Source organism: Lobosporangium transversale, assembly GCF_002105155.1.
Source record: "Lobosporangium transversale strain NRRL 3116 chromosome Unknown BCR41scaffold_23, whole genome shotgun sequence".
In the NCBI taxonomy this organism is placed as follows: domain Eukaryota; kingdom Fungi; phylum Mortierellomycota; class Mortierellomycetes; order Mortierellales; family Mortierellaceae; genus Lobosporangium; species Lobosporangium transversale.
The window spans coordinates 578,527-605,814 of record NW_019029001.1 but is presented as its reverse complement, the minus strand read 5'-3'; the positions used below and the strand labels follow the sequence as shown (position 1 = coordinate 605,814).

General features: G+C 43.3%; 11 protein-coding genes across 11 annotated transcripts; 5 read left to right on the top strand and 6 right to left on the bottom strand.

Moving 5' to 3' along the window:
- Nucleotides 1-11: 11 nt before the first annotated feature.
- BCR41DRAFT_355789 (hypothetical protein) lies at nucleotides 12-5,347 on the bottom strand. Its single transcript, XM_022024534.1, has 8 exons — nucleotides 5,008-5,347; nucleotides 4,771-4,818; nucleotides 4,528-4,684; nucleotides 3,905-4,420; nucleotides 3,639-3,758; nucleotides 3,248-3,532; nucleotides 518-3,118; nucleotides 12-424 (listed from the first exon to the last, which is right to left on the bottom strand). Exons 1-8 carry the CDS (start codon nucleotides 5,167-5,169, stop codon nucleotides 312-314), a joined length of 4,002 nt encoding a protein of 1,333 aa, XP_021880530.1. The 5' UTR covers nucleotides 5,170-5,347; the 3' UTR covers nucleotides 12-311.
- A 312-nt stretch (nucleotides 5,348-5,659) lies between these two features.
- On the bottom strand, nucleotides 5,660-9,877 carry BCR41DRAFT_387257 (hypothetical protein). Its single transcript, XM_022027877.1, has 9 exons — nucleotides 9,536-9,877; nucleotides 9,387-9,450; nucleotides 9,116-9,304; nucleotides 8,252-9,006; nucleotides 7,407-8,168; nucleotides 7,027-7,263; nucleotides 6,624-6,913; nucleotides 5,901-6,503; nucleotides 5,660-5,764 (listed from the first exon to the last, which is right to left on the bottom strand). Exons 1-9 carry the CDS (start codon nucleotides 9,689-9,691, stop codon nucleotides 5,716-5,718), a joined length of 3,105 nt encoding a protein of 1,034 aa, XP_021880529.1. The 5' UTR covers nucleotides 9,692-9,877; the 3' UTR covers nucleotides 5,660-5,715.
- A 147-nt stretch (nucleotides 9,878-10,024) lies between these two features.
- BCR41DRAFT_355785 (hypothetical protein) lies at nucleotides 10,025-11,330 on the top strand. Its single transcript, XM_022024533.1, has 3 exons — nucleotides 10,025-10,117; nucleotides 10,203-10,653; nucleotides 10,755-11,330. The coding sequence occupies exons 1-3, from the start codon at nucleotides 10,045-10,047 to the stop codon at nucleotides 11,317-11,319; spliced, it is 1,089 nt and encodes a 362-aa protein (XP_021880528.1). The 5' UTR covers nucleotides 10,025-10,044; the 3' UTR covers nucleotides 11,320-11,330.
- A 46-nt stretch (nucleotides 11,331-11,376) lies between these two features.
- On the bottom strand, nucleotides 11,377-12,591 carry BCR41DRAFT_397284 (mitochondrial carrier domain-containing protein; the record flags this gene model as incomplete). Its single annotated transcript, XM_022028879.1, has 2 exons — nucleotides 11,377-11,767; nucleotides 11,870-12,591. 2 exons carry the CDS (start codon nucleotides 12,589-12,591, stop codon nucleotides 11,377-11,379), a joined length of 1,113 nt encoding a protein of 370 aa, XP_021880527.1.
- A 390-nt stretch (nucleotides 12,592-12,981) lies between these two features.
- On the top strand, nucleotides 12,982-15,437 carry BCR41DRAFT_355782 (hypothetical protein). The gene has a single exon (XM_022024532.1). It carries the CDS (start codon nucleotides 12,997-12,999, stop codon nucleotides 15,367-15,369), a length of 2,373 nt encoding a protein of 790 aa, XP_021880526.1. The 5' UTR covers nucleotides 12,982-12,996; the 3' UTR covers nucleotides 15,370-15,437.
- Nucleotides 15,438-15,445: 8 nt separating this feature from the next.
- On the bottom strand, nucleotides 15,446-18,149 carry BCR41DRAFT_355780 (P-loop containing nucleoside triphosphate hydrolase protein). The gene is made up of 2 exons (XM_022024531.1): nucleotides 17,543-18,149; nucleotides 15,446-17,008 (listed from the first exon to the last, which is right to left on the bottom strand). The coding sequence occupies exons 1-2, from the start codon at nucleotides 17,975-17,977 to the stop codon at nucleotides 15,578-15,580; spliced, it is 1,866 nt and encodes a 621-aa protein (XP_021880525.1). The 5' UTR covers nucleotides 17,978-18,149; the 3' UTR covers nucleotides 15,446-15,577.
- Nucleotides 18,150-18,651: 502 nt separating this feature from the next.
- On the top strand, nucleotides 18,652-20,476 carry BCR41DRAFT_337770 (Zinc/iron permease). Its single transcript, XM_022022087.1, has 3 exons — nucleotides 18,652-18,767; nucleotides 18,855-19,943; nucleotides 20,033-20,476. Exons 1-3 carry the CDS (start codon nucleotides 18,722-18,724, stop codon nucleotides 20,374-20,376), a joined length of 1,479 nt encoding a protein of 492 aa, XP_021880524.1. The 5' UTR covers nucleotides 18,652-18,721; the 3' UTR covers nucleotides 20,377-20,476.
- A 284-nt stretch (nucleotides 20,477-20,760) lies between these two features.
- BCR41DRAFT_355778 (hypothetical protein) lies at nucleotides 20,761-21,284 on the top strand. The gene has a single exon (XM_022024530.1). It carries the CDS (start codon nucleotides 20,871-20,873, stop codon nucleotides 21,201-21,203), a length of 333 nt encoding a protein of 110 aa, XP_021880523.1. The 5' UTR covers nucleotides 20,761-20,870; the 3' UTR covers nucleotides 21,204-21,284.
- A 255-nt stretch (nucleotides 21,285-21,539) lies between these two features.
- BCR41DRAFT_337767 (Alpha/Beta hydrolase protein) lies at nucleotides 21,540-22,833 on the top strand. The gene is made up of 4 exons (XM_022022086.1): nucleotides 21,540-21,888; nucleotides 21,975-22,199; nucleotides 22,296-22,386; nucleotides 22,462-22,833. The coding sequence occupies exons 1-4, from the start codon at nucleotides 21,546-21,548 to the stop codon at nucleotides 22,808-22,810; spliced, it is 1,008 nt and encodes a 335-aa protein (XP_021880522.1). The 5' UTR covers nucleotides 21,540-21,545; the 3' UTR covers nucleotides 22,811-22,833.
- Nucleotides 22,834-22,866: 33 nt separating this feature from the next.
- Nucleotides 22,867-24,223, bottom strand: BCR41DRAFT_355768 (nucleophile aminohydrolase). The gene is made up of 4 exons (XM_022024529.1): nucleotides 24,046-24,223; nucleotides 23,806-23,900; nucleotides 23,250-23,666; nucleotides 22,867-23,157 (listed from the first exon to the last, which is right to left on the bottom strand). Exons 1-4 carry the CDS (start codon nucleotides 24,113-24,115, stop codon nucleotides 23,005-23,007), a joined length of 735 nt encoding a protein of 244 aa, XP_021880521.1. The 5' UTR covers nucleotides 24,116-24,223; the 3' UTR covers nucleotides 22,867-23,004.
- Nucleotides 24,224-24,984: 761 nt separating this feature from the next.
- Nucleotides 24,985-27,268, bottom strand: BCR41DRAFT_422946 (Tubulin/FtsZ, GTPase domain-containing protein). The gene is made up of 4 exons (XM_022030223.1): nucleotides 26,856-27,268; nucleotides 26,624-26,712; nucleotides 26,323-26,380; nucleotides 24,985-26,200 (listed from the first exon to the last, which is right to left on the bottom strand). Exons 1-4 carry the CDS (start codon nucleotides 26,960-26,962, stop codon nucleotides 25,096-25,098), a joined length of 1,359 nt encoding a protein of 452 aa, XP_021880520.1. The 5' UTR covers nucleotides 26,963-27,268; the 3' UTR covers nucleotides 24,985-25,095.
- Nucleotides 27,269-27,288: the final 20 nt, after the last annotated feature.

Below are 27,288 nucleotides of genomic sequence, written 5' to 3'. Positions count from 1 at the left end.
GAAGGGCAAAATTTTAATAGTGTTTGGGGTTTTGACTATCATTATTACTCTTGGTTGGTATGGAGCCTATAGGCTGCTGCGATGAGAAATGTTGTCGGCTGCTCCCAATTGCAGACATGGATACAACTCCAGACGATGTAGGCGATGTCAATGATGGAGTGTTCGAGGTTGTTGAATTACCTAATCCTCCGAAATTTGAATAGTCAAACGGCGATAGCGGTTGTGGTTGGTGTGGAAAATGATGAGGCTGTACTTGAGGCTGTTGGCTATAGAGTGACGTGGAGACACCAACACTCGATCCAAAGAAGCTATCAAGGAATGTAGATGAGCCAATGTTGTGCTGTGAGGATGGATACATGCTTTGATCCAATATGAATCCCGAGTTCCATTGGCTGTATTCGGGTATATCTCTTCTGGTGTCCGGTAAGAAAGCTGTTACACGAAAAAAAGACTTTATCAATAAGTTCGAAAGCCAAAACCTTCCTCTTTCCCTCTTTGAAAAAAAAAATACCATAGGGGTCATTGCCATTAAAACCTGAATCCATACCACGTCGTGCATGCCCACCTAGAGGGCCAATAGGCGATGGCAGTCCATGATTACCTTCACCATTAAAGGAGCCAGTTGTAGACATGTCCCACAAACTTGCCATGGGCTGCCCACTATTACTATTCTGATTGCTGTTTCGTCCATCTCCAACAGTTCTCGAAGGCCCATTGCTGACGTTGCTGGAAGTACCATTGCTATTACTGTTGTTTGAGGGCCCAGAGCCCAAGAGTGAGTACTCTGCCTGAAGTTCCGCAAACTCTTCAGAGTCGATAGCGCCTGTCATGGCAAGTACGTCCTTGATCATTTCATCGCCCGCATTCCCAAGATCTAGATCATTATCACCAAAAGCCTGCAGCCCATCCAAAGGAGAACCCATGACTGACGAGCCTGGATGCTGTTGTTGGCGTAATGTTGGTTGATGTACCGGTTGGCACTGTGTTTGCTGTTGCTGGTGGTGGGCTGTCGGTAAACTGGTCAAGAATGGGGATCCGAACGCAGATCCAATATTGTTATCGGCAACGTTAGAAAGCAAAGATGTTGTAGATAGGGGTAAGCCAGAGGTTGACCATAGATTATGCCCAGTCATAGGCGAAGACTGATATCCTGCACTCATAGGCATTGGAAGCTCCTGTGAAGCTGAGGTCACCGGTCCCTTGCTACCAATACTGACATCCCACGTAGATGCCACTGCCGCAAATCCAGAAAAATCCGAGCCAGTACCAAAGCCTTGATGATCTGAGAGGTTCATGTCTCCCAACTTATGCACCACCCCAATCGCTCCAGCGTCATTTACAGGCCCATGTCCAGGGACACTTCGATCCATGCCAGAAGCGGATGGAGACACTGGTATTCTGTTAGAAGTTAGGTTGGGATTGTTGACATGGCTCGTGCTAACTGAAGGTGTCAAAGGCTTACTATTATGAGAGTATGGTGTCGCTGGCCCATAAGAATAGGGAGTACGTGTAGAAGATATCGGCTGAGCTGCCCTAGGGGCGATGAAGCCTGTAATCGCCGGAGTTTGATGCAGCACTGGGTTCAAGGTTGCTAGTACCGCTCCTTGGCTGGATAGTGACTTCCCTGCTTTTGCAATTTGTGCGTTGATATGGGACTGTGGATGCTGCAGCTGTTGAACATGAGCTGAGGGTCGCTGAAGCACTTGCGTAGGTACTGATCGGGATTGGACATGGGGAGCCACCGCCTGAGTCCGTTGCAAGATCTGTACGGGATGGTTAGCAGGCCGTGGAGATATTTGTTGCATCCCCAGAGGAGCATGGGACTGAGAAAATGTGCGCTGATGTGCCTGCGACTGCTGTTGCTGTTGAGATGTAGACTGAGCATGGTGGTTCTGTGCAGGATCGGAGTTGGGCTGCTGCGGTGACCGTACAATATTGGCATGACCATTCACATGACCTTCCGACGACTTTGCTGGCTGCGCCTTTGCATTCATAGCGCTAAGTTTGGCTGCCTTGGCTTTAGCTCTCTCTGCTGCCTGCTCTGCTTCATCCTCAGAATCATCTGCGAGTTGTGCTCCACTGGTTAAGAGGTCGATTGCATCCTCCACACGTCCTTCAGTCTGAATTAGCGCTTTCCGAGATTCACGCAATGGAAATCCCATATCTGTCATGCGAGTGACGACCAGTTGTGAAGGACGATATGTTGTTTTGGGTTTTGGAATTCTTATTATGGTGGGCTGTGAGCTAACAGCTGATACTATTTTAGCTGATGTCGACGGTTTTGTATTGGCCCCGGAAGGCTTTGCAGTCGGTAATGGAGGGTCAATGATTTTTATAGGTTGATTTGAGATTGACGTCGATTCTGCTGAACTTTGAACCATTTTAGTATCAACGTTGGATAGTTCGGAGAAAGATTCCTTTCCTTTTTTAGACGGGGAAGATGTTATTGGTGGTGTCTCTTTTGCAGTGGATGCTGCTTCATTTTTGTTGCCGCCTTTTTTCTTCTTCTTTTTCTTGTTGCTAGTGTTGTTATTTCCGCTTGGGTCCGACGCTATCGCCTTCAAACGTTCTAACTCCTTCTCTTCCTCCAAGCGTCTCCTCAAATCCGCTTCGAGCTTCTCCTCCTGTTTTCTTCGAGCAGCATTATCCTTCTCTGCTTCTTCGCGCGCAAGAGCTTCGTCTCTTCGCCTTTGTTCCTCAAGCTGTGCATCCTTCCGACTTTGAGCCTCCTTAGCTGCAATTATCGCTTTTTGGAGGTGCTGTATTACATTTCGAAATTTCTGTGCTTTGGTTGCGTTGGCCTGCTTCGTATTGGCCTTTGTTGACTTTTCTGATAATACACTCTCCAACCCCACTTTTGCAAGGAATTCTGGTGTGTTGCCCTTAAGGTCTTGTGGATTAATCCGAGCATGGTATTGTAACAACAACAATACGAGATCGGCATATCCAGTCTGGGCTGCATAGTGAAGTGCTGTCTTGCCGTCGAGAATGCATGTCTGATCAATATGATGCGCAGTCTTCTCTACAAGCACTTTGCATATCTCAAAAGGCGAAGAATGTTTTGCTGCAGTATGGAGTGGCGTTAGCCCATCCTTATCAAGAGCATCTAACGGCGCACCTATAGGTAACCAATAAAGGAGCATCCATTAGACAAGAAAAAAATAAGGATAAAAATAAAAATAAAAGAGCTATAGCTGGTCATCAAATACTGAAAATGGGCTTTGATAGCGAGAACAATATATAATACCTTTGCTAATAAAGAATATCGCCAAGTCAACACATCCTACTCGTACAGCGACGTGAAGCAGTGTCTCCTGGACGCCCTTTTCCTCACTAACTTCACCAACGCCTTCTACCATGGTCATGAACTCCCATCCAAATAGGCGCGTCGCGGCAGTTGTGACGAAGCGTGGTACGCCTGTCAAGGAACAAGATTCATCCGGAGTAGCGCTAATGATTTGTTTTACAGTCTCAACCTGTGACCGCATCGTGCATTGAAATAAGAATGAACGGGCCTTTTGGTCGGCTTCAGCTATTACGATCCATAATAATGATGATATAGTGCCGTTAGGAGAGGACCAAGCATCTACATGCCTATGTCAAGATGATCCAGAGACCTTAATGTAGCCAAGACATACCCGCCTCTCGCTTCTTCCGCATCTCTTCTTCAAGTTTTTCCCGACGCTGCTTTTCCAGTACTTCGCGCCTGCGGCGCTCTTCATCTTCTAGACGTAATCGTTGCAGTAGTTGAATTCTCTCTAAAAGCAATAGCGATGATGGTTATAAAAGAGTAAAAGTACACACCAAAAAGGATATTAGTTTCATAGTCCAATGGCTGATCTAAGCGATGGCGTGGCGGTACTTAAACCATGATATCAATGCCAAGAATCAAGAAAATGCCTACCCTTTTCTTGCTTCTGCTTTATCCTCTCGGATAGCCTTTTCTTGCGAAACTCCTCCTTGAGACGTCGTTCTTCCTCACGGACTCTGCGGACTGTCTCTAGCTTAAGTTTCTCTTCTTCATAGGCCATCATTTTGATGCTGTTCTCTTCATAGTGATGTGCATACCCATCTACAACATCCTGTCCATCGTCATCATCATACTCTTCATCATCCATGCTCTCCTCCTCTTCCTCCTCCTCTTCACCATCATCCTCTTCTCCCTCATCTCCTTCGCCTCCTTCGTCGTCTTCTTCTTCCTCTTCCTCATCCGGCTCGTCCTCATAGCTGTCTTCCGGAAAGCCAAGGGCCTCATCTCCATGGTCTACACCACATCCGCAAGGAGCGTGTTGTTGAGACGCTGCTGCATGTTGACGTTGCTGATGATGACGAAAATGCTGGATGAGCTCTTCTCCATGTAGTAATGTAGATGCCGCAAAGTTTTGATCCGTAAGTATTTCCTTCATTTTAGGATTCAAGTCTATAGTGTTTACCACCATCATAATAAGGTAACATGTGGGATACACAAGATTGTTTAGGATTCATGTGGTAGAGCATTTTGTGCAATTGAGGGACCCATCGTATTACCTAAATTCTCACGAAGGACTGTCGCATACAGCTCCATGAGTTCCTCTGGAGAAGGAGTCAAGATATGTTCAGAACCTTGGCGTAAAAACTCTTCTGATACAGCTTTATCCTCTGGCATTCCTCTGCTCGTATACTGAGTAAGGGCAGTTGTAAGTCTCTAAGAGATAGCAAAGGAATCGATGAGAAGGCACGCCAATATATATTTGTAAAGAATCACCACTTCTTTCTTTTTTATTGAATTACCCGAATATGATCGTCTGGATCCACGACTGTTCCTTTCTCGGGTACAGTCTAAGATGCCAAAGTGAATAGAGGTAATATCGAATTGTAAGCGGAGGAGCATATGATGGATCGTTGTTGTAAGACATGAGCATTGGATTCGAGCTACTCTCCTATCTCTTGAACAGACAGATAGCCAAATCGATTCATAACAACAGAAAAAAAACACTAAGAGATTGTTGCAGAGTCCTTCTCTTTTACCTTAATATACTCTTGGTAGAAGGCTTGCATCTGCTCGTCCTTGACCTTTTGTGCTTCTGCTGGCCAGTCCTCGTTCTGCAATGAATGTGCTAGACAGGGAGCTGTTGACGACGTTGGAAGCATAGGCATGGCACGAGTTTTGCTCTTCTTGGTCGAAGTCATTGTTAGTGGTGAATGCGTAGAGGTAAGACTTTTTTTATTATAATTCGGTAAGTGAAATCGAGCGGGGCAAGTTTATCCTTTTTTATTTTGCCTTTTGTTCCCAACGGTTTGTGGTGTCAAATGTTGAAAAGGGCGTGAGATTATGTTGATGGGAGTCAATGGAGAAAAAAGAGAGAAAAGAAAGGCACATTTGCTTCCTGCAGCACCATCCAGAACCAGGAAAAAATATTCCAGTGACTGTTTGACCCCAAAAGTAACAATGCAAATTCAAGCCATGTTGAAGTTGGTCGCATGTCCCTGACGATCAGAATGATAATGATTACTGAACACAGAAGACAAAGGGATATCATAAAATTCATAAAATCATAATATTACAACTATCCAGATTCAAATTGTTTTGATGGTCCTTGCATCAAGGGGCTGTGTAGATTAGATGCTGCAAAAAAAAAAAAAAAAAAAAAAAAAAAAATATATATATATATATATATATATGCAGGTTTACATTGAAAATTGCAATTATCGTCTATTCCGTCCTGCGCAAGTTCTTCAATCAGACATTTCATCCTCATCAGATTCAATGGTCTCCTTGGATTTGCTGTGAACATATGCATAAAGAAAATAAAATAAAATAAAATAAAATGTATGCAGGAACAAATTGGTTAATTCATCTTGTCTCACATTTTTTTCTGAGAATAAGGGTCCTAACAGCTGAGAGAACAATCCACACTTACTATTTCTTTGACGATGATTTCTGTGATGTAGGATCATCATGTATACCATCGTCATCCCGATCCATGCTCTTACTCCGTGCTCGTCCTTCAAGCTCTGATTTCTTGCGGAGTTTGCCTTTCCGTGCCTCCTTGGGTTCTTTAGGCTCCTTTGGTTCCTTCGGCTCTCTTGGCTTTCGATCCTTCTTCTGTTTCTTGGATTCGCGCTCACCATTGGCGTCCAGACCATCATCACTCAAATCATCTTCACTCACTACCATTCGCTTGCGCTCCGCACGCTCTCGGTTCATCTCATCCAGCTCTCTCTGTGTTTCCTTGGCTCCCTCATCCAAAGCACGACGCCTTTCCAAGATCGCACGCTCTTCTGCTTCTCGTCTTTCACGTTCATTACGCTCCTCTTCGTCCTTCTTTGCTTTTTCCTCTTCACGTTTCCTACGTGTTTCATCCATAGCTTTCTTCTTCCCTGCCTCAAATTCTTCCTGGTCTTTAAGTTTTCGCTGGAGCATGTTCAGTAATGAATCTCCATGCTTCTCGCGTTGTGCAGCAATATCACGTTCATAATAGACATGTTCCTTTGCGGGGACAGCGATTAATGATTTGAGGATACTATAGAGCCATTTGAATGATATATCAGAAAGCTTTAATACCTCACCATGTTTTTTTTTTTTTTATTTTTTTAAATCAGTCATATTTGCCAAGTGGACATGTTTGATATTTTGCACTTACCTCTTGGCTACATTCAAGCCGGCCATGGCGTTATTGATATCCTCAACAGTACGTTCGCTGGAGGCACGATCAGATACAAGCTGAGCATAGGATTGTTGAATCAATGCAATATCATACAGTGCAGTTTTATCGCTTGGATTCAGACGAAAAGCTCTTTGTGCCATTGCTAAAGCCTGCTGCATCTTCTCTGGACTCTTTTCTTGCTTGGCTAAGCAGTACTGTGCTTTAGCCATCGACAAAATGACATTCTCATCTTCATTATTAAAAAACTTTTTCGAGACGCTTTGATACTAGAGAAAATGAAAAAGAAAGAGTGAGTGAATTGAGCGAGGATTATTGAACACTACCATAGGCTCAGTACATGTGACCCTGACATAACTTTAGTAAAGACGAGAGCACTTACCAACAAGACAGCATTCCGATACTGTCCCATATCAGCAGACACTAAGGCCAAATTGAGCCAAATCGTTGGAATCGCTGAAGCAGCTTCGCGGAGCTGAAGAAACATTTCTCTTGCTTCCGTATGATGGCCGTGAACTGCCAAAGAGATAGCTATTCCATTTGCTGCGTATGCATTATATGCATCTATTTTGAGGACCTTATCAAAAAATTCGAACGCCTTCTTGTACAACTCTTGTTTCTACAATCCGTTTTTTTTTTTTTTTTTTTTTTTTTTTTTAAAAAAAAAAAATAGATAAGCGCTTGCGGCTCAACATAAACAAAAGCCTTGATACCTCACCACAGTAATGGCTGAAACTGATGTTGATTTAAGATGACACTCACCATTGCCATATTATCTTTTTCTTCACGAGCAATACCAAGATGATTATTTCCAAGTGCCAACAGAGCGTATACATCGTGGCGATTGATCTCCTTGACAATCCTTTCTAGTGTCTTACGTGAATTCCTGATTTGGTTTTGCTTCTGTTGCAACATGCCCATCAATGTCCAGGCATCCACATTCTTGTTGTCAATCATACCAAACACGTCCTTATACAGTTCAGCCGCCTGCTCAAAGTTACCACGCGACTGCTCAATAACTCCAAGTCGTAAATGCGCATCAGCATAACCGTGGTACCTAGCCGCAATGTCCTTGTAGATTTCTTCCGCACGTTGGATTTCGTTTCGCTCTTCATATAAACGGGCCAGGTTATATCGGATGGTAGTGATGGTTGCCTCCGTTGCCATATCAACATCATCTCCTTTAGCAGCACAGAGATCTAACGCTTTGTTATAACTTCCTTCAGCAGCGTCCAGGCGTCCATCCATGTGATTGATCGCAGCAACGTTATTTAAAAGCTCTGGCATGTATTCTACAAATTCACCTCTATCAATTTTCTGTCCACAGATTCCGAGCGCAAACATGTATGCTTTGAGTGTTTTAGGGATATCTGTCTGTTCCAGCAGCTGTGCCATCTCTGTAAACATGAGTGGGTCCTGAATTGAGAGTGTGTTACGCTCATGTATGATATTAGTAGCTCTGTCAAAAAATTCCAAAGCTTTGCCTTTGGATGCTGAGGAGCGAGAATAAATTGATCCTAGAATCTATTTCGGATTATAGCAGTATTATTATCCGTAATGAACAGCAATAGAGTCGTCCGCAACATAACACCTTTGGGGGAACTTACAGCAATAGCCTCAACACATTTTGGTTCTTTGCTGAGAATCCGCTCAAATGCAGAAATGGCAGCAGCAATATCCTGCTTGAACAGAAGCGTCTGACCAAATCCGAACTGAGCCAAGAGGTTGTCTGGATTGTATGTAACAGCCTTCTGATAACAGGCTACAGCGTCGAGATATCGCTCGTTCTGATGATGAATCCTGCCTAAAATGTAAAAACCTTCTGACTGAACATTTTTCAAACCATTCGCGTTTGAAGCTTTAGTTGCAAAGGCCATTGCCTTATCTACATTCTTTATGACTGCAAAATGTCTACTCATATACAGCCCGACAACTGGATGATTCTTGTCTGCAGCATAGGCGTCTTTCAGATGCAGAAATCCGGCTTTGTAATGTTGTTTCATATCATCTTCTGAGAGGTCAGGGTGTTTGCATTTGTTGAATTCAATGATCCCCAATAAAACATGCGCTGTGGCATCATGTCCATCCATTTCAATACAACGTGTGAATGCCTTTTGTGCATGTTCAACCATTCCAAGCTTATAGAAGCATAAGCCCATACCGATGCGTGGATTAGGTATACAGTCTGGTTGAAGTTTTAGCACATTGCGATAGCAGTTCAACGCTTGCACGTAGTTCTCGCGGATGAAGTGGATACGTGCGGTGCCAAGTAAGGCCGGAATGCTTCTGCTATTCTCTCCCAAGACTTGTTTAAAGTGGCGATATGCTTCATCCAAAGAATTACGTGAGAGCAAAAGAAGACCTAGTTTTTAATTTTGGACCATTTGATTAGTACATGTTCTTTGAGTCAAGCTTGCAGTCCTTTCCTTGAGGGCTTCATACAATAAAAAAGTGTTGTAGCTGTCTTGTACCTTTGCTGATCCATGTCGTGTCATCCTTGGGATTAATCTTCTCAGCAGCGCCAAGATGTTTCGTCGCCTCCGACCATAGTGTGTTGCGGTCGTGAGGGTTAATCCCTGGTTGATATGCCTTTCGTATGTAAAGGGATGCAAGGAGGTTGTGGAGGGGGAGACGCGGCCTTGGATTTGGCTCATATTCGACTGTTGGAGATGAAATAAATGGAATCGCTTAGTAATGAAGATAGTTGACTAAGAGAAAGAAGGAAGAATGGAGTCATATTACCATTAAGACCGTCGATTAAGACTTTAATAGCCGAGTCCACATTGTTCTGTCGAGCATATTCAAGCTAATAGCATGAGAAATTGATAGAGATTAGAACGTCTCATAAAGTTGACAAAATTAGTCTCTTGCAATGCAGATGTCGTTCTTACTGCAAATAAAACATAGTTCCTTAATGGTGCTTCTTCAGCCTTCAGGATGTCAAAAAGCTCTGCAGGCGTGGGGAGGCTCGAACGCGAGATCTCTAGTACATTATCGGACCCCTTTAAAGGGATCTCAAGTGTACTACTGGAGTGTGGATGATACATGGCGTATGTGTTTGTCTTTATTTGTGATGTGTACTTTGATCTATAGTTGAATAAGTGATTTGTGCATGAAGCACATTACAATGCCCAACCAGACTAATAGTCGAGTCCAGATTGGATTCGGGCCGAGTCGATTCGAGCAGAGGTCCAAAGACTGGTAGGTAAAGTAAAGAGTTGCTAAGAACACAGATGTACAAGCAGAGATGGTAAAGATGACAGGTTGTGTCGTGCCGGAAATAAGTTCAGGTCATGTGATATAGTCACATGGAAGGACGACTTTCTTTGTTATTGTTTAAAAAACATAAAATAAAATAAACAAACAAACTTCAACCTTCACCTTTCCGTCCATTCATACAATGTCTTTGAAAGCCGTTCGTCATGCGAAGCAGAGGCTAGCGCCTGACCCTCGTAATTTGCATTGGGCAAACGGTATGTATTTTTTAGGGATTTGGGGCGATTTTGTATTATCTTTAAGGTATCAATCACTTATTCTTCCTGTGTTTAAACTGTATAGATACCAATAAGTTTGGATATAAGATGATGGAGAAGATGGGCTGGTCACAAGGAAAGGGACTTGGAGCCAAGGAGGATGGTGTTCAGGAACATGTGAAGGTTCGCCTGAAGGAAAATAATCTTGGAGTAGGCGCAACAAAGAAGACGAGCGACAACTGGCTAGGTAACACAGATGCTTTCAGCAGGTTGCTCGCCGATTTAAACGAGCGAGTCGAGAAAGAGACGCAGGAAAATGAAAGCAAAAACAATAGTTATAATAGCAGTGATAGCGAGACAGAATCTGAAAAATCGGACAGTGAGAAAGAAAAGAAGTCAAAAAAGAAATCTAGAAAAGAGAGCAAGGAGAAGAAGAAAAACAAGAAGGAAAAAAAAGACAAGAAAGAAAGGAAGTCGAGCCAGGAGGAGAGTGTCGATAAGAATAGTGCTATGGCAGCGATCACTGGTCGCAAGGCGTAAGTTTAAATTTTTCAAAATACATGTGGTGATTCAATTAAGGACCACCAATTCAAATGATTTCTGATAGCGTTGTTACATTTCTTTAATTATTTTCCAGGTCAAGGCACAAATATCTCAAGAACAAGCTTGCTGCTATGCAGAATAATGAACGTCTTAACGAAATCTTGGGCATCAAATCCGAAACTGTCTCGCCTGCAACTTCAGGGACATCGACTCCTATTGTTGAAACGGCTATGACTTCTTCTGACATTTTTGCCGCACAATTGCAGCAAAGCAATGCCTCCACTAGCGATGATAACAATGACGAACCAGTCAGACCTGCTTTTGGCGGTCTTGGGTTCTCCACTTCTCAGGGTATAGGGGCTTCAGGATTTAATAATAGAGGGCTACGTGGCCTCGGATTTGTCAAGGCTACTGTCTCTGTGACGCCTGCCACAGTGGAAACCAATATAGAAGAACAGATAATTGTTGCAACACCGGCATCTACTTCAGAAACAAGCAAGGAAGACAAGAAGGCCAAAAAAGAGAAGAAGGAGAAGAAGGATAGTAAAAAAGACAAAAAGGAAAAAAAGTCAATAGATGAAAATTCATCAAGCAAAAAGGGTAAAAAGCGCAAGGCAGAAGATTTTGAGAATTCTAGTAGCAAAAAAACCAGGAAATAAAACCCATGGGTCGTAATTTTTTTATAAATGCAATAGTTTTCTATAGTTCATACATTATCATGCTGCAAATCCTTGTGCCTTTAACCATTCAAATGTAGACATAGAGATAGTAACACTTGGAACCATCCATAGGACGCGTGCTCCCATGCCTCGTGTGAAGCTTGCCAGTCCTCCCTGACGAAACATTTGACGGATGATGTTCTTTGTTGATGAGTTATCCTCAGCTGTGGCGAGTACAGAGATCTGCCAACGCGTTTTGACGATGTCAACGATGTTGGAGATAGCTCCAGCGATCCCTGCAGCGACAGCAGCACATGTGACAATTGTCATGAATGGTAGTGTATCTTTTTCATGTCCCTCAGCTATGATAGTTGCAGATCGCTGCTGCTCACGCCATGCCATCTTCTTGAGGTGCTCATATGTTGTAAAGTATATTATCGAATATGGTCTGATAAAAAAAAAGGTTATTATGTAAAATGAGATTCAGCAAGTATAAATATGATGCGACAAACAACTACAATAGTAGCAACAAAAAAAGCTCAGTACTTACACAAAAACCCCCAAAGTAATAAAATACCCACGATAGAATCCCCGTAGTCCTTCTTGGCGATAAATCATCTTTGCAAGATCGAAAGTCCTGACGGCTGTTCGCAATCCCGTTGCGGTTGTTCTGGTCGTTGAAAACGAAGCGGTTGGTATGTGACAAGCTTTGGTTTTGGAGCTTGGCAATGCTCCAGTGGATGAACGCGATTGTGGTGATTTTGGTAAAGAAGCAGAGGTTGCTGCTGAGGGGATTGAAGAAAGGGACGACAGTGAATGGGAAGACATATTCTCTACTTGTTGCTTTGATTTAAGCACCTCCATAGGCGTCCAAAAGAGTCCAGAGGAGATCTCGGCCACAACTGCGCTGGCCATGTGGTTGATGACTGTGTTGCTTCCAAAATAAGAGAAATGTTTTGATAGTCGGTCCTTGGAAAGATCATATGCAGTCAAATAAACGGATAAAGCAGGGACACTAAGTGTCAAAGCAATCGGAAGACCCCGATAAAGCTCTTTATTCTTGACAAGGTTAACAAATGTAGGCAATAGAGGAAGTGGCGAGTTTGAGGCCTGGACACGAGTCTTGAGGGTGTCGAGAGGGTGAGTGCAAAGACGTGAGGTAAAAGCTGCAATAGAGGAGGCTATAAGGGTGTTGAAGGTGTTATTATCTTTATTATGAATGTCTCCTGTAATTGCTCCTTGGGGTTTTGTTGCTGCTGTAGATGGAGTCATGACAATGTAATAGGGTATAAAGGTTGAATTGAATGAATATTATTCTTGCCTTAAGGCTCTAAGTCATATGTTACTGTATTCAGAATACAGCAGAGAGAGAGAGAGAGAGAGAGAGAGAGAGAGAGAGAGAGAGAGAGAGAGAGAGAGAGAGAGAGAGAGAGAGAGAGCCAATTAAGATTGAGTCTTTGCTTGTTCATTATTTAAAGATGGCCTTAGCAATGTAAACAAGATCAACCAATTTTTCTTTTTTTGCGCAGGTCACACTTCACTTTCCCCATCCCATCTCTCCTCTTGGCATGCCATCACTCTTTTTACAAACACACACAAGACAGATACCTCATAAACACATATCTCGTCATCTTATTAACAGATTTAAAGTAAATTGCATACACAAGATTCATCAGGATGCATAATCGCCAGGTTTACCATGCACGGACTGCTGGCGGCACCAACACAGCAAGACCATCCTCAAAATTTGCACTTCGTCTCTCTGCCTGGCTCAAGGAACACCGAGCACGTAGACGACGAGCACAAGCACAGACAGAACAACAGATGCAGTTTACTACTGGCAGTGCATCACAGCACGACGAAGAGCTGCCAGATTGGGCCTTGGATACTCTCTTCCGTCCGCCTCATTCGTCTTCTACTTGGCCCACTTCCATTCCAACCTCCTCTATCATTACTGTCCCATCTGTCTCTATTTCAGGCGACATTTCAGGCGACATTTCAGTGCTCGTGCCACGACTTGAACGAATGACCACATCTGATACGATCACACCCTTACTATCTCATTCTCTTCCTCTTTCACTTCATCAACAAACATTAGCATCACCATTGCCCAATGCTACACAGCCTCCCCCACGACATCATCCAGCTCGTCGTAACCATCTTGTAAGTCAAGCAGCCACATCGAGGCGCCTGCAAGCCAAGCACAAGCAGCCATGGAGGAGAACCCGTCCAGAGATTGTGTCGCGCAAAACAGCTACTAAACGACTACCCAGCAGTAGCAACAACAATGCTTCTCAGGATTTGCCGTCGACATCGATCTCTATGACTTCGTTAGCGGCGTCTTCTACTACTGGAGGAAATGAGATGATTTTGGATGTCAATGCCACTATTGCAGGGAAAGTACAGCTTGATAAGGGGCGACCAAGTCTTTATGTCCCTCACGACATCCTTCTTGCAATTTTTTCACATCTGCCTTCCAGAGCCAATGCTCAGCAGTATTATGACCGTATGCAACCCTCTGATCTGCTCGCTTGCTCCAGAGTCAATATGGCCTGGCGCATCGCCGCCCTCTCGACAATTTGGCAGACTATTGTCCTCCCTGATCCATTTGACCGATCTTGTCGACGTCTTTTGCACCTCGTGGCTTCCTCACATGCTTCTGCACAGATCACAAGCAAAAATTATGACATTACTGAAATTATTCAGCGCGTGGAAGTCGATCTTTTAGAGGCTGCGGAACTATTGACAGAAGAAAAGGAGTATGAAGCAGCCGAGGGAGAAAAAGAATTTGAAGTCGCCAGATTATTAGCAGGAGCACAAGAACATGAGGATACAAATGATATAGCTATAGCGGCGGAAGCAGCAGCAACAGTGACATCAACAGCAGCCATACCAGCAGAAGAATCAACATCCTCAGAACCATTCACCCCGTCATTGTCACCACCCTCAGCACCGGCTGCAGGAACTGGTGTTACCATTGCTACCGACATTGCAGCCATGACTGACAACATTACAACGATCCTTGAATACGTCTCGCCCTTCCGTACACTCTCGATTCAATTACCCCAAGAGATTGAATATGGTGCTGCAGAAATTCTGACAGAATCTGCTTCTCTTCCCATCCTGGACGCCATTGTTCGTGGGGTTCAAGGTGCTGGCATCCAGGAGCTAGATATGCCTTCGCCTATGTATTGCACTGTCCCCACTTTTCCCGGGATGCTCAACTTGATTTCTGCATTACAGGATCTTCGGGTTCTGATCTTGGGTTACTCTAGTCGCGATTGGCCTCTCCTCAGAGCCATTATCTCATTATCTTTATTGGAGAACCTCTGTGTATTTGACTCTTGTTGGAGTAACCAGGTTTGGATTTATTTATTGAGCTCTTTGGGTTCTCGACTCCGTGGTCTAACGGTTTTGCAGGGACGTCGACCAATACAAGGTCCTGTTCTTCGTGAAGGGATTGCCCCCTATTGCAAAAACTTGACGTCGCTTTCTATCCCGTTCATTCAGCTCCTTTCTGGACCTAAACCTGTCCTTACGGATGATGATTTGATTCCAGTTATTAAAGCCTGTCACGAACTACAAACTATCAATATTTCAGGACAACGGCTCTTAGGAGATGCAGTCCTGGAGGCGATCGCGGATCTCTGGAGTCTACAAACATTGGATATCAGAGATTGCGCACTTATGACAGGAAGAGGGATCAAGGGGGTACGATGGCAGTCAATTCAGCGTGTACGAATGTTTGGCTGTGGCGTAATATCTCAAGAATTCATGGACCTTATCCTTCAAGCCTGGAGGGCAGCTTCACATGCCTCCGCTTCATCACTCTCATCTTCCACTGCCCGCTCTTACTCTTCGACATCAACAGCATCACGACATCTCACATCAGGGCCAAGTCATTATCACCAAGCCATGTCACGCTTTAGTTCCGTCCTAGATTTTCATGCTGATGTTGAAGATCCTATCGAGATGGGATGGTATCGCCAAAGCGACGATGAGCCTCCACGAGATCTCGATGACCACTTCTTTGCAGAGTGGTATGTGTGAGAAATAGACAGGATGAATATTAACATTTACAACATCTGATTGGCAAGATCTTTTTGAAATGTATAGAGTAATAAAGTATATATATAATTTGCTTATTTTTTTGTTAATTTATTTTTTCATGTTCTTATTGATTGATGTGTTATGCTGGAAACCTCTTTCGAAAGCGAATGCAAGGGATGGTGAAATGAATAAAAAAAAAGAAAAGAATTTAAGCAAGGGTAGACTCGCGCGACTTTTTCTGTAAAATCTTCTTATACTCGAGGATCGTGCCATCAAAGATTGAGACACCCTTATCAACAACAATAATTTGATCTGCAACTTCCTTCAAGAGACGGAAGTCGTGAGATACCAAGACGACTCCTCCAGAGAAGCTCTTGATCGCCTCAGCTAAAGAGTCAATAGACTCCATATCCAAGTGATTGGTAGGTTCATCCAAAAGAAGCATGTGTGGACGAGACAATGCCAACTCTGCAAAGACAAGACGGGTTTGAAGACCATGGGATAGAGTGCCGATAGGAGCGGTCTGATGAGCACCAGTAAGACCATAGCGACCAATCTGTTGACGCCAGTGATCGATATCCTGAGGCATCTCAGGGAACTTCTTGCGCAAGTAATCAATAGGTGAAAGGTCCATATCGAGTTGATCAGCAGAGTGCTGGTTGTATTTGCCGAGCTTGAGCTGCATGTGGCGCTGAATGCGTCCCTCCGTAGCAGTAAGCTCGCCAGTCATTAACTTGAGCAAAGTTGACTTTCCAGCTCCGTTAGGTCCGACCAAAGCAACACGTGAGTCCATATCAATTCCAAGGTTTACACCTCTATAAAGGGCATCTTTCATGTCTCCAGAGTAAGCAAATCCAACCTCATCAAAGGCCAAGACTGGTGGAGGCAGTTTGTCAGCATCTGAGAACTTGAACTTGAAGAGGTGAGGGGGATCGACTTTCTCGACTAATCCAGCAGCCTCCATCTTATCAATAATCTTTTGCTTGGACTTGGCTTGTCTGACCAGGTTTGAGTAGGTACCAGCAGATGCAATGAACTTCTTGATATGTGCGATCTCGTCCTGCTGCTTGACATAAGCCTTCATCTGGTTAACCTCCAATTCAGCGCGGGTCTTGACATAGGTATCGTAATTACCACCATAGTTCACAAGCTTGCGCTTATGATTCAAGTTCATGATGTTGGTGCAGACTCCGTTCAAGAAATCCTGAGAATGCGAAATCAAGATCAAAATACGGTCATACTTGGAAAGATAGTCCTCAAGCCACACACAAGCCTCCAAATCCAAGTGGTTGGTGGGCTCATCTAAAAGCAAGAGAGTGGGCTTGACGAACAGAGCCTTGGCTAAAGCGACACGCATACGCCATCCTCCGGACATGTCCTTGGTGGGTTTGAGCATATCCTTCTTGGAGAAACCAAGACCATGAAGAAGAGTGCCAGCACGGGTCTCAAAGGTAGCGGGATCCAGTTGCTCAATACGCTCATAGACATCATCCAAAAGTGGGTTTTCAGCACCGTTCACCTCAGCCAACATATCCTCGACTAGTTTTTCTAAACGCTCAACTTCCTGCTTGGCTTCGACCACAACAGCTTCGATAGCGTTGTGGTCCGAAGGGGCTGCTTCTTCTTGCAGCAAATAAATCTATGAAAACAAACCAAGAAAAAAAAAATAAATAAATAAATATAAAATATAAAAAAAGCCACTTGCGACCACAAAACCATGGACAAGTACAAAAATAAGGGGTGCATCATAAGGGGTACATTAAAGACATCCCATATGCCTGATCCAACAAGAAAAAGCGTCTGAAATGTCAGACTAGACATATGGGTCTAGATGGCAGGGCTAAATTCACTTAGGTGAAGTTTAAATAGCCACAATAAGTTATATATAGGTGCTATTGACAATGTTTGTATGTGTTATACTCATGTACAAAACACAGGGGTTAAAAACGTAATATCTGTGATGTGTAATGTTGTAGATGATGTCAACAAGCTTTAAAAAAAGCTTTCCGAAGAAAAAAGTGTATTCTCGCCCGTGCACTTTTGTTTCAAGATTTCTCTCTCATTCAGTCTCCTCTGTTACATTGTGTAAACCCCATATCCATCCTAGAACTACCCATTGTGCTTTTGAGGAAATAAGGTTATAGAAATAGGGAAGAATAACAAAGAAACTTACATCAATATGTTCTGGAATGGGAACCTCACGAGCGGCAAGACACTCCAAAAAGGTAGACTTTCCAGATCCATTGGCACCAATCAGACCATAACGACGACCGAAGTTAAGATCAATGTCTGTGTTGGAAATGAGCTCACGCCCGTGGAAGGAGAGCGAGAAAGACTCAATCTTGATATCACGGGACAAAGGTTGAGAAGTCAAGACACCAGTCGAGTTGCGGTCGTTAGATTTCGTCTTGGCGATGTTCATAGCATTAAGTCCAGGAATAATAGCATCGGCAACAGTATCATCCCCGTCGACAGTATCGCCTCCTGGGAGGGGAGTGTTGCGACCGTTAGTGGTGGCAGGCGATGAAGTACCAGATGACTTTTTGGCAGCCTCTTTTGCGGCCTTGGCTGCAAGACGTTTCTGCTTTGATGCTGAGAGAGCAGACATTATGAGATTAAAAACGGAAATAAGGTAAAAGATAAAAAAAAAAGACGTCAACCACAAAAAAGGATGGAAATCAAAACTACGAAAGGAAGAGTGGAGAGATGTGCGACGTCAGATGCTGGCGAGATGGCGGAGGGGATGAAGGAAAAGGGATGAAGAGAAAAGAAGAGGTGATGATTCAAATAAGCGATCTGATTTCTTTTTGTCCACATCACAAAAAAAACTGCGGCTGATAGCGATGTAAAGAAACAGTCACTAACTCATGTATATGTACGTGAAAGCCTAAAGCCCTATTTGCTTATTTGCTAGTCACAGCCGTTTCATTCTTTTGGAAAAAAATTTTCTTTGAATGGTATTTCCATCTTATTCGTTGAGGTTAGTCCATTGCGGAAGGCAATGACGTATCTTAAGTGTCTCTGATCTGAATCTGTACCTGTAACGATGTTTATGTGTGAGGCCAATAAGCAACGCAGGCACAAAAATATCGGCGCAGCAATTTGAAGGCCACATGCGAAGTTCCAGCAAGGTTGGACTTTAGAAGCTTCAGTTCAAACTTTCGAACGCACAATCCATCGCCACCAAAAATAAATAAAATGACAGGTTGGTTAGCGAGTACCTTACTGGTCATAAATATATTGTCCAAATTATTTTTTTGCTTTTCACAACAATCTTTGCCTCCTCCCTTCTCCGGCCACAACCTGGTTTCAAGCATTCATTCTCTTATTTTCCTTGTTTGCGATAATAGACATGGCTTCATCAACCTTCAGCTCGTTTCATCTTAAAGGAGGCTATGGTAAGAAGTAATGAAATAAATCCTTTGAGGCTGTTCACAGAGCAGACTTTAAATAGTATATCTGACCGTTTCTTGCGCATCTCACAGGCTCACTGTTTCAAAACGAATGTTCAAACGAGTCCCAAGGTTTCGAGGGCTACCCCAGTGGCGAAAACCTACAACCCTATAACCTTGATCTCCACATCATAGGTGTCTTTATCATCCTAGCTGCTAGCACAACAGGCGTCTTCATGCCCGTCATGGCCTCCTGTATCCGCCACCGTTGTCGCTCCTATCACCATCTCTATCCTTCCCACTCAACTAGATACCTATTTCCAGAAAAGCTACTCATTCTCGGCAAGCACTTTGGAACGGGTATCATCTTGGCCACGGCGTTCATTCATATGATGCCTACTGCTATGTCCAACCTTTCCTCTCCTTGTCTCAGTTCATTCTTCTCTGAAAACTACACTGCATTAGGAGGACTGTTCATATTGTCGTCTTCATTGTTCATGCATTGGATGGAGTTTGTAGCGGTGGAGCGTACTCAGAAGAGGTTGCAGGAGGCTGCAGTTCTCGAAGGCTTATTGATCTCGCCAGTCCCAAATCATAAGACTCACCAAGAAGATATTTGTAGTTGTGCAGAGCGGGATGTCGGACGTATTGACGTAGATTTGGACGATCTAGGGACCACAGGCCTTGCGACGGTACCGTGCTCCAGACATATCGCCACGATTCTCAATGAAACCATTTGCAAGCAACAAGCATGCACATCGGTGTCTTCGTGCGATCTCGATCACAGTATCATAGTGGGTGAATTGAATGGAGCGGACTCTTTATCGCCATCCAGGAGTCCATTAAAGGCCTCTGCACTGTCCAATCCGCCTTCCTGTAAAAAAAAGCTCAAGATACAGTTTGCATCATATGGGACCATTCCGATCGTCAAAAATGACCATGATGCGCAAGATATAACCAAGTTAACGGCCCATCATCATCGTCGTTGTTTGAAAGAAACAGGGCATTCCCATGTGCATGACCTAGAATTGCTTGATGGCTCACAACGGAGAATTTCGACTTATATCTTGGAAGCAGGTATAGCAGCACATTCAGTCATAGTCGGGATTTCTTTAGGGGTATCTTCAGGCACCGAGTTTCTAGGTCTTTTGGCTGCACTTGCCTTTCATCAGTTCTTTGAAGGTAAAAAATGAGGTGGAGTACTTTGAGCATATCAAGCGTTATTGGAATGACCACCAACTTTTTAACGGTCTCTTTTTTTATTCATCCAGGTTTCGCGTTAGGCGCAAGGATCGCAGATTTGGAGTTCGAAAAGACCTATACTCACTATTTGCTAGCTTTGGTCTTCTCTTTGACTATGCCTATCGGAGCAGCAATTGGGATCGGAATCTCTAGCTCCTACAATCCATACTCAGCATCTACCATCTTGATTGAAGGCATTTTCGATGCTATCTCAACTGGCATTCTTTTGTATATGGGATACGTCAATTTGTTGGCTGTTGAGTTCAATATGAATGGTGAAATCCGAAAAGAAAGCACCAAAGTCAAATCCATGTGCTTTATATCCCTCTGGACCGGGGTTGCAGCCATGGCCATCATTGGAGTTTATGCTTGAATAGAAAGAAGGGAAAATGACAATGCAAATAGCTGTAGTAAATTCCACTTCATTTTTGTTTGTTACCTCATTGATATATTTCGCGAAACGCGACTTCCAGTATAAGAAAATAAAAAATCCAAATGCGCATATGATTTTATGGTACATCCACTTCTTTGTTTCAATACATGTCTTGTATGCAATATCGAGATAACTCTCAACCAAAAAAGCCTTTGCATTTATTGAAAACGTTAATGGTTCTTAGGCCAGGAACCGATTTTTTTTTATTTTATAATGCAACCTAAATAGGCAGCAGGGGTGACAGATGACAGGGATAATCGATGCGAGAGAACAGAAGGTTCCGATCGTTCGAATGATTGCAATTTTGACCAATAATTGCCATCCTGATGATTTACCTCTTCCTCTCTTCCTCTTTCTTTTTTAATGTAATTACGAATTCTTTTCCTACAACCACCACAACTACTACCACTGCAAAATAAAAGAAGGAAAACAAAATGTCAAACATCATGACGATCAACAACATGGAAGACCTCAACTCTGCACTGGATGCTCATACCAAGATTCTGCTAGGGTTTTATTCAGAAGACTCTGAGGAGTCCAAAGCCATTGATCATCAATTCAATCAGTTTTCCAAAAATCCCAGATGCTCGGCTATCAAGTTTATCAAAATTAATGTTAACCAGCTACAAGAAGTCCAGAAGCGGTATGAGATCACTACGACACCCACAGTCCTGGCGCTATCTAATCGTGACCTCATAGGGCAGTGTGAGGGAATTAAAGAACTGGAGGGGCTTCCCAAGTTAATTACGCAGCTCGAGTTGGATTAGAAAGTACTCATTCACCCTATTCTACGCCTCGGATTCCCTTTGTAGGAAAGCAGTGAAATCAATAAAGAATTTGTTTCAGACAAACTGCGCAAGGGTGGGTTTGTTATGGCCATCGTTATGCATTAATAACTACATCTTGTGCTCCGCCGCCTCAAGAGCTCTGTTCTGAAAATATCGATATTGGCACTACAAATAGTGGATAGAGAGTGTACGCATATGGATATGAGGAGATAAGCCATTACCTGCGGCCCTTGTAAGAAAGGTATAAAAGCGGTTATGTCATCCCTATATTTTTTTTACCTTTTTTTTCCCACTCGATTATCACAAGAATCTAAGAAAAAAATGTCTTCTCACATCGAATCTTCCTTGAATGCCCCTACTCCAGACCCCGTTCCTGTCACTACAACGACAGGGAGTGACGGCAAGGCTGGTCCTTTCTCTCCGCTTTCTTGGTCAGAATTCTTTGAGACCAACCGCAAGGTGTCCATTCCTAGTGAATTAGATTCATCTAACATCTCATTCAATATCTACGAAATCAACTCTGACAAAAAGGGAGACCTCCCTGTCATTGTTTTGCATCACGGTGCGGGACATTGCGCCTTATCGTTTGCAGCGACAGCTCGAGCTTTGCACAGAATTCTGGGTGATCAGGTCAGGATCATGAGTTATGATGCTCGTGGACATGGTAAGCTTAAATAAATCAAATAGTCGTGGGAACTTTTTTTTTTTTTTTTTTTTTTTTAACTTCTAACATGCCTTTACACGAAACAGGTGAGACAACTTCAGATGACCAGAATAATCTGCATATCGATCGTCTGGCTAGAGATCTCCATAATATCATCTTGACCCTGTATGGCCAACAAGGCAAGAAGGAATCATCGCTTCCAACGTTTTTCTTGGTTGGCCACAGCATGGGCGGCGCGGTTGTAACTGAGGTTGCCACACGAGGTCTTTTACCTAATGTTGCACGGTTTGCGGTCTTAGATATCCAAGAAAGTAAGACAAAAGAAGAGGTTCTTTCATTCACAATTGTAGAGAAAAAAAAGAGAAAATATTGAGTCATCGTCTTCATTTCCTAAATGGATTCGTTAGCGAACAAGGAAATAGCATTGCTCTATGTCCGAAAATGGTGCGAAAGTCGTCCAGTTACTTGCGACTCTGTAGAGCAAGCAATTCAATGGGGGTAAGCATGATACCTAATTTAGTTTTGCATTTTTTTGTTATCCGATTTCTAATATTCTTAATAAATAAAATAAAGAGTGGAATCAGGAACAGTCCACAACGTGGATTCCGCCAGGATTTCGTTTACAGGCATGGTTGGCCGTATACCCGGATCGCCGCCAAAGTACACCTGGTATACTGATCTTATGCTTTCAGAAGCCCACTGGCACACATGGTTTGAAAATTTGAACAGAAAGTTTCTGAGCGCCAAACCACCCAAGATTCTGATCCTACAAGGCAGGAATGCCATGGACGATGAAATGAAAGCCGCATATGAACAGGGCAATTTCCAACTCTCCTTCTTTGAGAATTCCGGTCATGCAGTACAAGAAGACGAGCCTGACCGAATGGGCAAGGAACTAGCAGCATTCTGGGAAGAGAAGTGACGATGATTTTATTCTGTATATCCAATTAAAAAAAAAAAAAAAAAAAAAAAAAAAAAAGTATCACATATACATGTCATGTCTGTCAATTCAGATAAGCCCATAGTTGAGCACAGACATAAAATAAAGTACTTTATAGTTTGCTGTAAAGGAACAACGATATATTTTCCTTGGTTTTCCATGTTTTATTTAATCCTTCAGTCCTTCTCAACGATTCTCTGCAAATGATCCTCAATTTCAGAAACTTCCAAGGTACGGAACTTGGGCTCCCTGAGTGAGACAACACCAACCTCGATCTCAGTTGCCTTGAAATCAGACGACAGCACAGTGGATAATGTCGTAATCGCAAGCTATATACATAAACAACAAAAGGTCAGTAAAATGGATATCATTAATCCCAACATAAAGAAAAATAATTCCAAAGAAAAATATTTTAGCATACCTCAATGGCCTCTTCTTCATTTAGCTCCTTCTCCTTTTTCAATTTCTTCTCCAGATGGTTCAAACTCTCTGTTTGTTTAGCGCCAGCTGCCGTTGCCTTGAATCCAACAAAGTATCCTGCAGGATCAATTTTGAACAGCTGAGGACCACGCTCATCATCCAACCCAATCAAAATCATGGATACACCCAGAGGTCGCATAGCAGCATGTTGAGTATAGACCTGATTGACGTTGGCCATACGCTTGGCCAGCATATCTGGAGGAATTTCATATCCAAACTTGTACCGGAACTCTGCTGCCTCCCGCTGCGCCCTTGAAACAGCCGATCTAGCATCAGGTACCAGTCCTGTCATCACACACCCAATCTTGGATGTCAATGGATAAATGTGTCTGATAGTTGATGCATCAAGCAATTTATCCTGGTCAAATGCAGTCGCAGAAAATTCAAAAAATAATAAAAGGGTCAATTAAGCAAAATACAAGCAAAAGAACCAATACAAAAGTTTTCTTTTGTTCTTCTCTTAATTTAAACACTTTTCTTCCTTTAGCTTATCTTACAGGAACTTTATGTTGAGTGACAACAACGCAGGAATCCTTGCCACGAACACCGATAGAGGTAATTCCTGAGTTCGAGATAGCCTTGAAGGCGTATTCTATGGAATGGAGATAGAAAAACACGTGCATACACGGCACACATTTAGGCTTAGCAAGGTGAATGGTATGTTATACTACTTCTATCTAGCACCTTTGAAATAATCCTGTTTCTCTCCTAAGCAATTTTGGGAGACATGCACATACCAACTTGGTAAAGCCGCCCTTCAGGAGAGAAGACGGTGATGTGGCGGTCGTAACCTGCTCCTCGACTCATTGTTTATCCTGAGTAGTTAGTGGTGGTGTAGAAGTAGTGTTGAAGTAATAGGATGTGATGAGAAAAAAGAATTAGTATGAAAGAATGAAGACAGCGCGAATGCTGTTTCGCGTATTTTTTTACGTCTCGTCAGGGAGAACACGCACACACACATGCGTGTTGGTGTGACGCCACTTCCTTATCACGTGATATAACACAGAGTTAGCCTAACAACTTAAAGTCGGTGGTTTAGAAGTATTCACCAAGGTCATCTAGATCAGTAGCAAGAAGCACTCCAGCGTCGACTTTGCAGAAAAACATACCAAATAGACTGATTGCTTATTTAACTCGTCTGCTCTACATTATCCGACTTCACTTCAGACTGGTCATTTGTCCCTCTATATCGAGGTTGATTTAGGTGGTTTTACGGGCTTTGTTCCTCAGTACACGAGCTTTTGCTCTCTATCTTTCTCTCTTCCTTTTACTAAACTTCCCATTGAATCGAACACCACACGACTTGCGCTAGAAGCTTTCACTTCTCACAGAGAGTATAGGCGAGGCAATAAAATGGTGTATTGTTATTTTTGAATCTTTAGTTTCCATAGCGGCAATACCGAAGCGCCGCCCACGAGAAGGATTCAAGGACTGAAGAACACATCAAGGATCTAGGACAATACCCACATTTAACGAATGATTGCTCCAAAGCTGATCTGATAGACTATTTCAACAGCAAATATATAGAACATCACAATTGAAGGGCCTCTTAAGCTTGAGCGCTAGAGTTTCTTGCAAACAGCTTGTAACTCGGTTAGGAAAATACATGAAATACTATCACAACGCTTCACAGACGTATTGTACATCATAAGAATACAAAAAGGCTTTTCGATAAAATGAGGTAAACTATTTGCAATGTATTTGTATATGTTTTGATTTGCTGCCTAAGTATCGTTGACTGTAAAAAAAAGACTTGCTTGACTCTGCAATTGGGTGAGAAATGACTCTTAATACTCATCATTAAGCTCCTCGCCTACGTTATTATCAGCGGACTCGTAGGCAACTTCTTCATAATCCTTCTCTAAAGCAGCAAGGTCTTCACGGGCTTCCGAGAACTCTCCTTCCTCCATACCTTCGCCGACATACCAATGCACAAAAGCACGCTTGGCATACATCAAATCAAACTTGTGATCAAGGCGAGACCATGCCTCGCCAATAGCAGTAGTATTAGAGAGCATGCAGACAGCACGCTGGACCTTGGCGACTTCTCCACCGGGGAAAACAGTAGGAGGTTGGTCATTAATTCCTACCTTGAACCCAGTAGGACACCAATCGACAAATTGGATTGTCTTCTTAGTCTTGACAATCGCAATAGCGGCGCTAACATCCTTAGGGATAACATCTCCACGGTAGAGAAGGCAGCAAGCCATGTATTTGCCCTGGCGTGGATCACACTTGACCATCTGGTTCTGGATGTCAAAGCAAGCAGTAGTAATCTCATTGACAGAGAGCTGCTCGTGGTACGCCTTCTTCGCCGAGAGGATAGGAGCATAGGTGACCAAGGGGAAGTGAATACGAGGGTAAGGTACCAAATTGGTCTGGAACTCGGTCAAGTCAACGTTAAGAGAGCCAACAAAGCGCAACGAAGCGGTGATGGATGAGACAACCTGTGCAATCATGCGGTTCAAATGGGTATAGGTTGGACGCGAGACATCCAAGTTGCGCTTGCAAATATCATAGATGGCCTCGTTGTCAACCATGAAGGCACAGTCGGTATGTTCAAGCGTGGTGTGGGTAGTTAAGATTGAATTGTAAGGTTCAACCACGGAAGTGGCCATTTCAGGAGCAGGGTAAACTGCAAACTCGAGCTTAGACTTTTTACCATAATCTACGGATAGACGCTCGAGCAATAAGGCGCCAAAGCCTGACCCCGTGCCACCACCAAATGAATGAAAGACCAAAAAGCCCTGAAGACCAGTGCAGGCATCAGCAAGTTTGCGGACACGGTCAAGGACAGAATCAACAAGCTCCTTGCCGATGGTGTAGTGACCACGAGCGTAATTATTGGCAGCATCTTCCTTGCCACTGATCATCTGCTCAGGGTGGAAGAGCCTATTTTGGTTAATTGACAATAGAATAAATAAGTGATAAGAGTAAGCGTGTTGAAAAAGTAAATGGTCATAAAAGGTGGTGCCTTCACTGACAAGTCCTAGAACCTATTTGCAACCACTTACTTGCGGTAGGTGCCAGTGCGGACCTCATCAACGACAGTTTCTTCAAGATCAACAAAGACTAAAAAGGAAGGATATTACTATGGTCAGCTCTGTATCCTTTTGCCTTCATCATCATAATATCGATACGATTGATTAGCTACATTAAGCGAGTTGAAATGTCTTGAAATAACTGCACCAATTTGCGTAGTACAGACAGTGGGTCCCATTTTTTTAATCTAATTTGCCTCTTATCCACTCCAGCGGTTGTTCAGGGACACGCACGTCATTATCAGAAAAAAAAAAAAAAAAAAAAAAAACTTACTAGCTCGGGGGACATGCTTGCCAGCACCGGTCTCTGAAAAAAAAGTGCTGGACGACGCGTCAAACTGAGAAGCCTTCTTGTCAGATGCGCTACATATAAAAGAAATACCGAGTTAACAGCAGTTTTTTCCATCTTCTCCACATACAACAGGGTGACAGGATTCATGGAAATAAATCTGTTATTTGGATTTATGAAGTTTGAGCACCGAGAAAACTTAAAAAAGGACACATACACGTTGCCATCGGGCTCGATGCCGTGCTCAAGACAGTAGAGTTCCCAGCAGGCGTTACCGATCTGGATACCGGCCTGACCGACGTGGAGAGAGATGACTTCGCGCATGAGGAATGGTTAGAATGGGTTAAGTTTAGTGAAATGAGCGAATGGGAGTTTTTGAAAGGAATGAAAAGAAGCCGGTTGTGTAAAGTCGTGTTAGGGACTGAGGGAAACCGATACAGGAAAAAGAAAAAGAAAAAAGAAAGAAAAAAGGAGAATGCTGCCTCAAATACCAATGGGTCGAAATATTCCAGTACACACAACCGAATGCTGTCTCGGGTACATACGCACATTGAGCTGTATGCATGTTGATAAACAATTGCCTCCCACTAGTTCCCGCACTCGCATCTAGTCAAGTTAACTGTATCCCGTTTGGTGCATCCTGTCTGAGG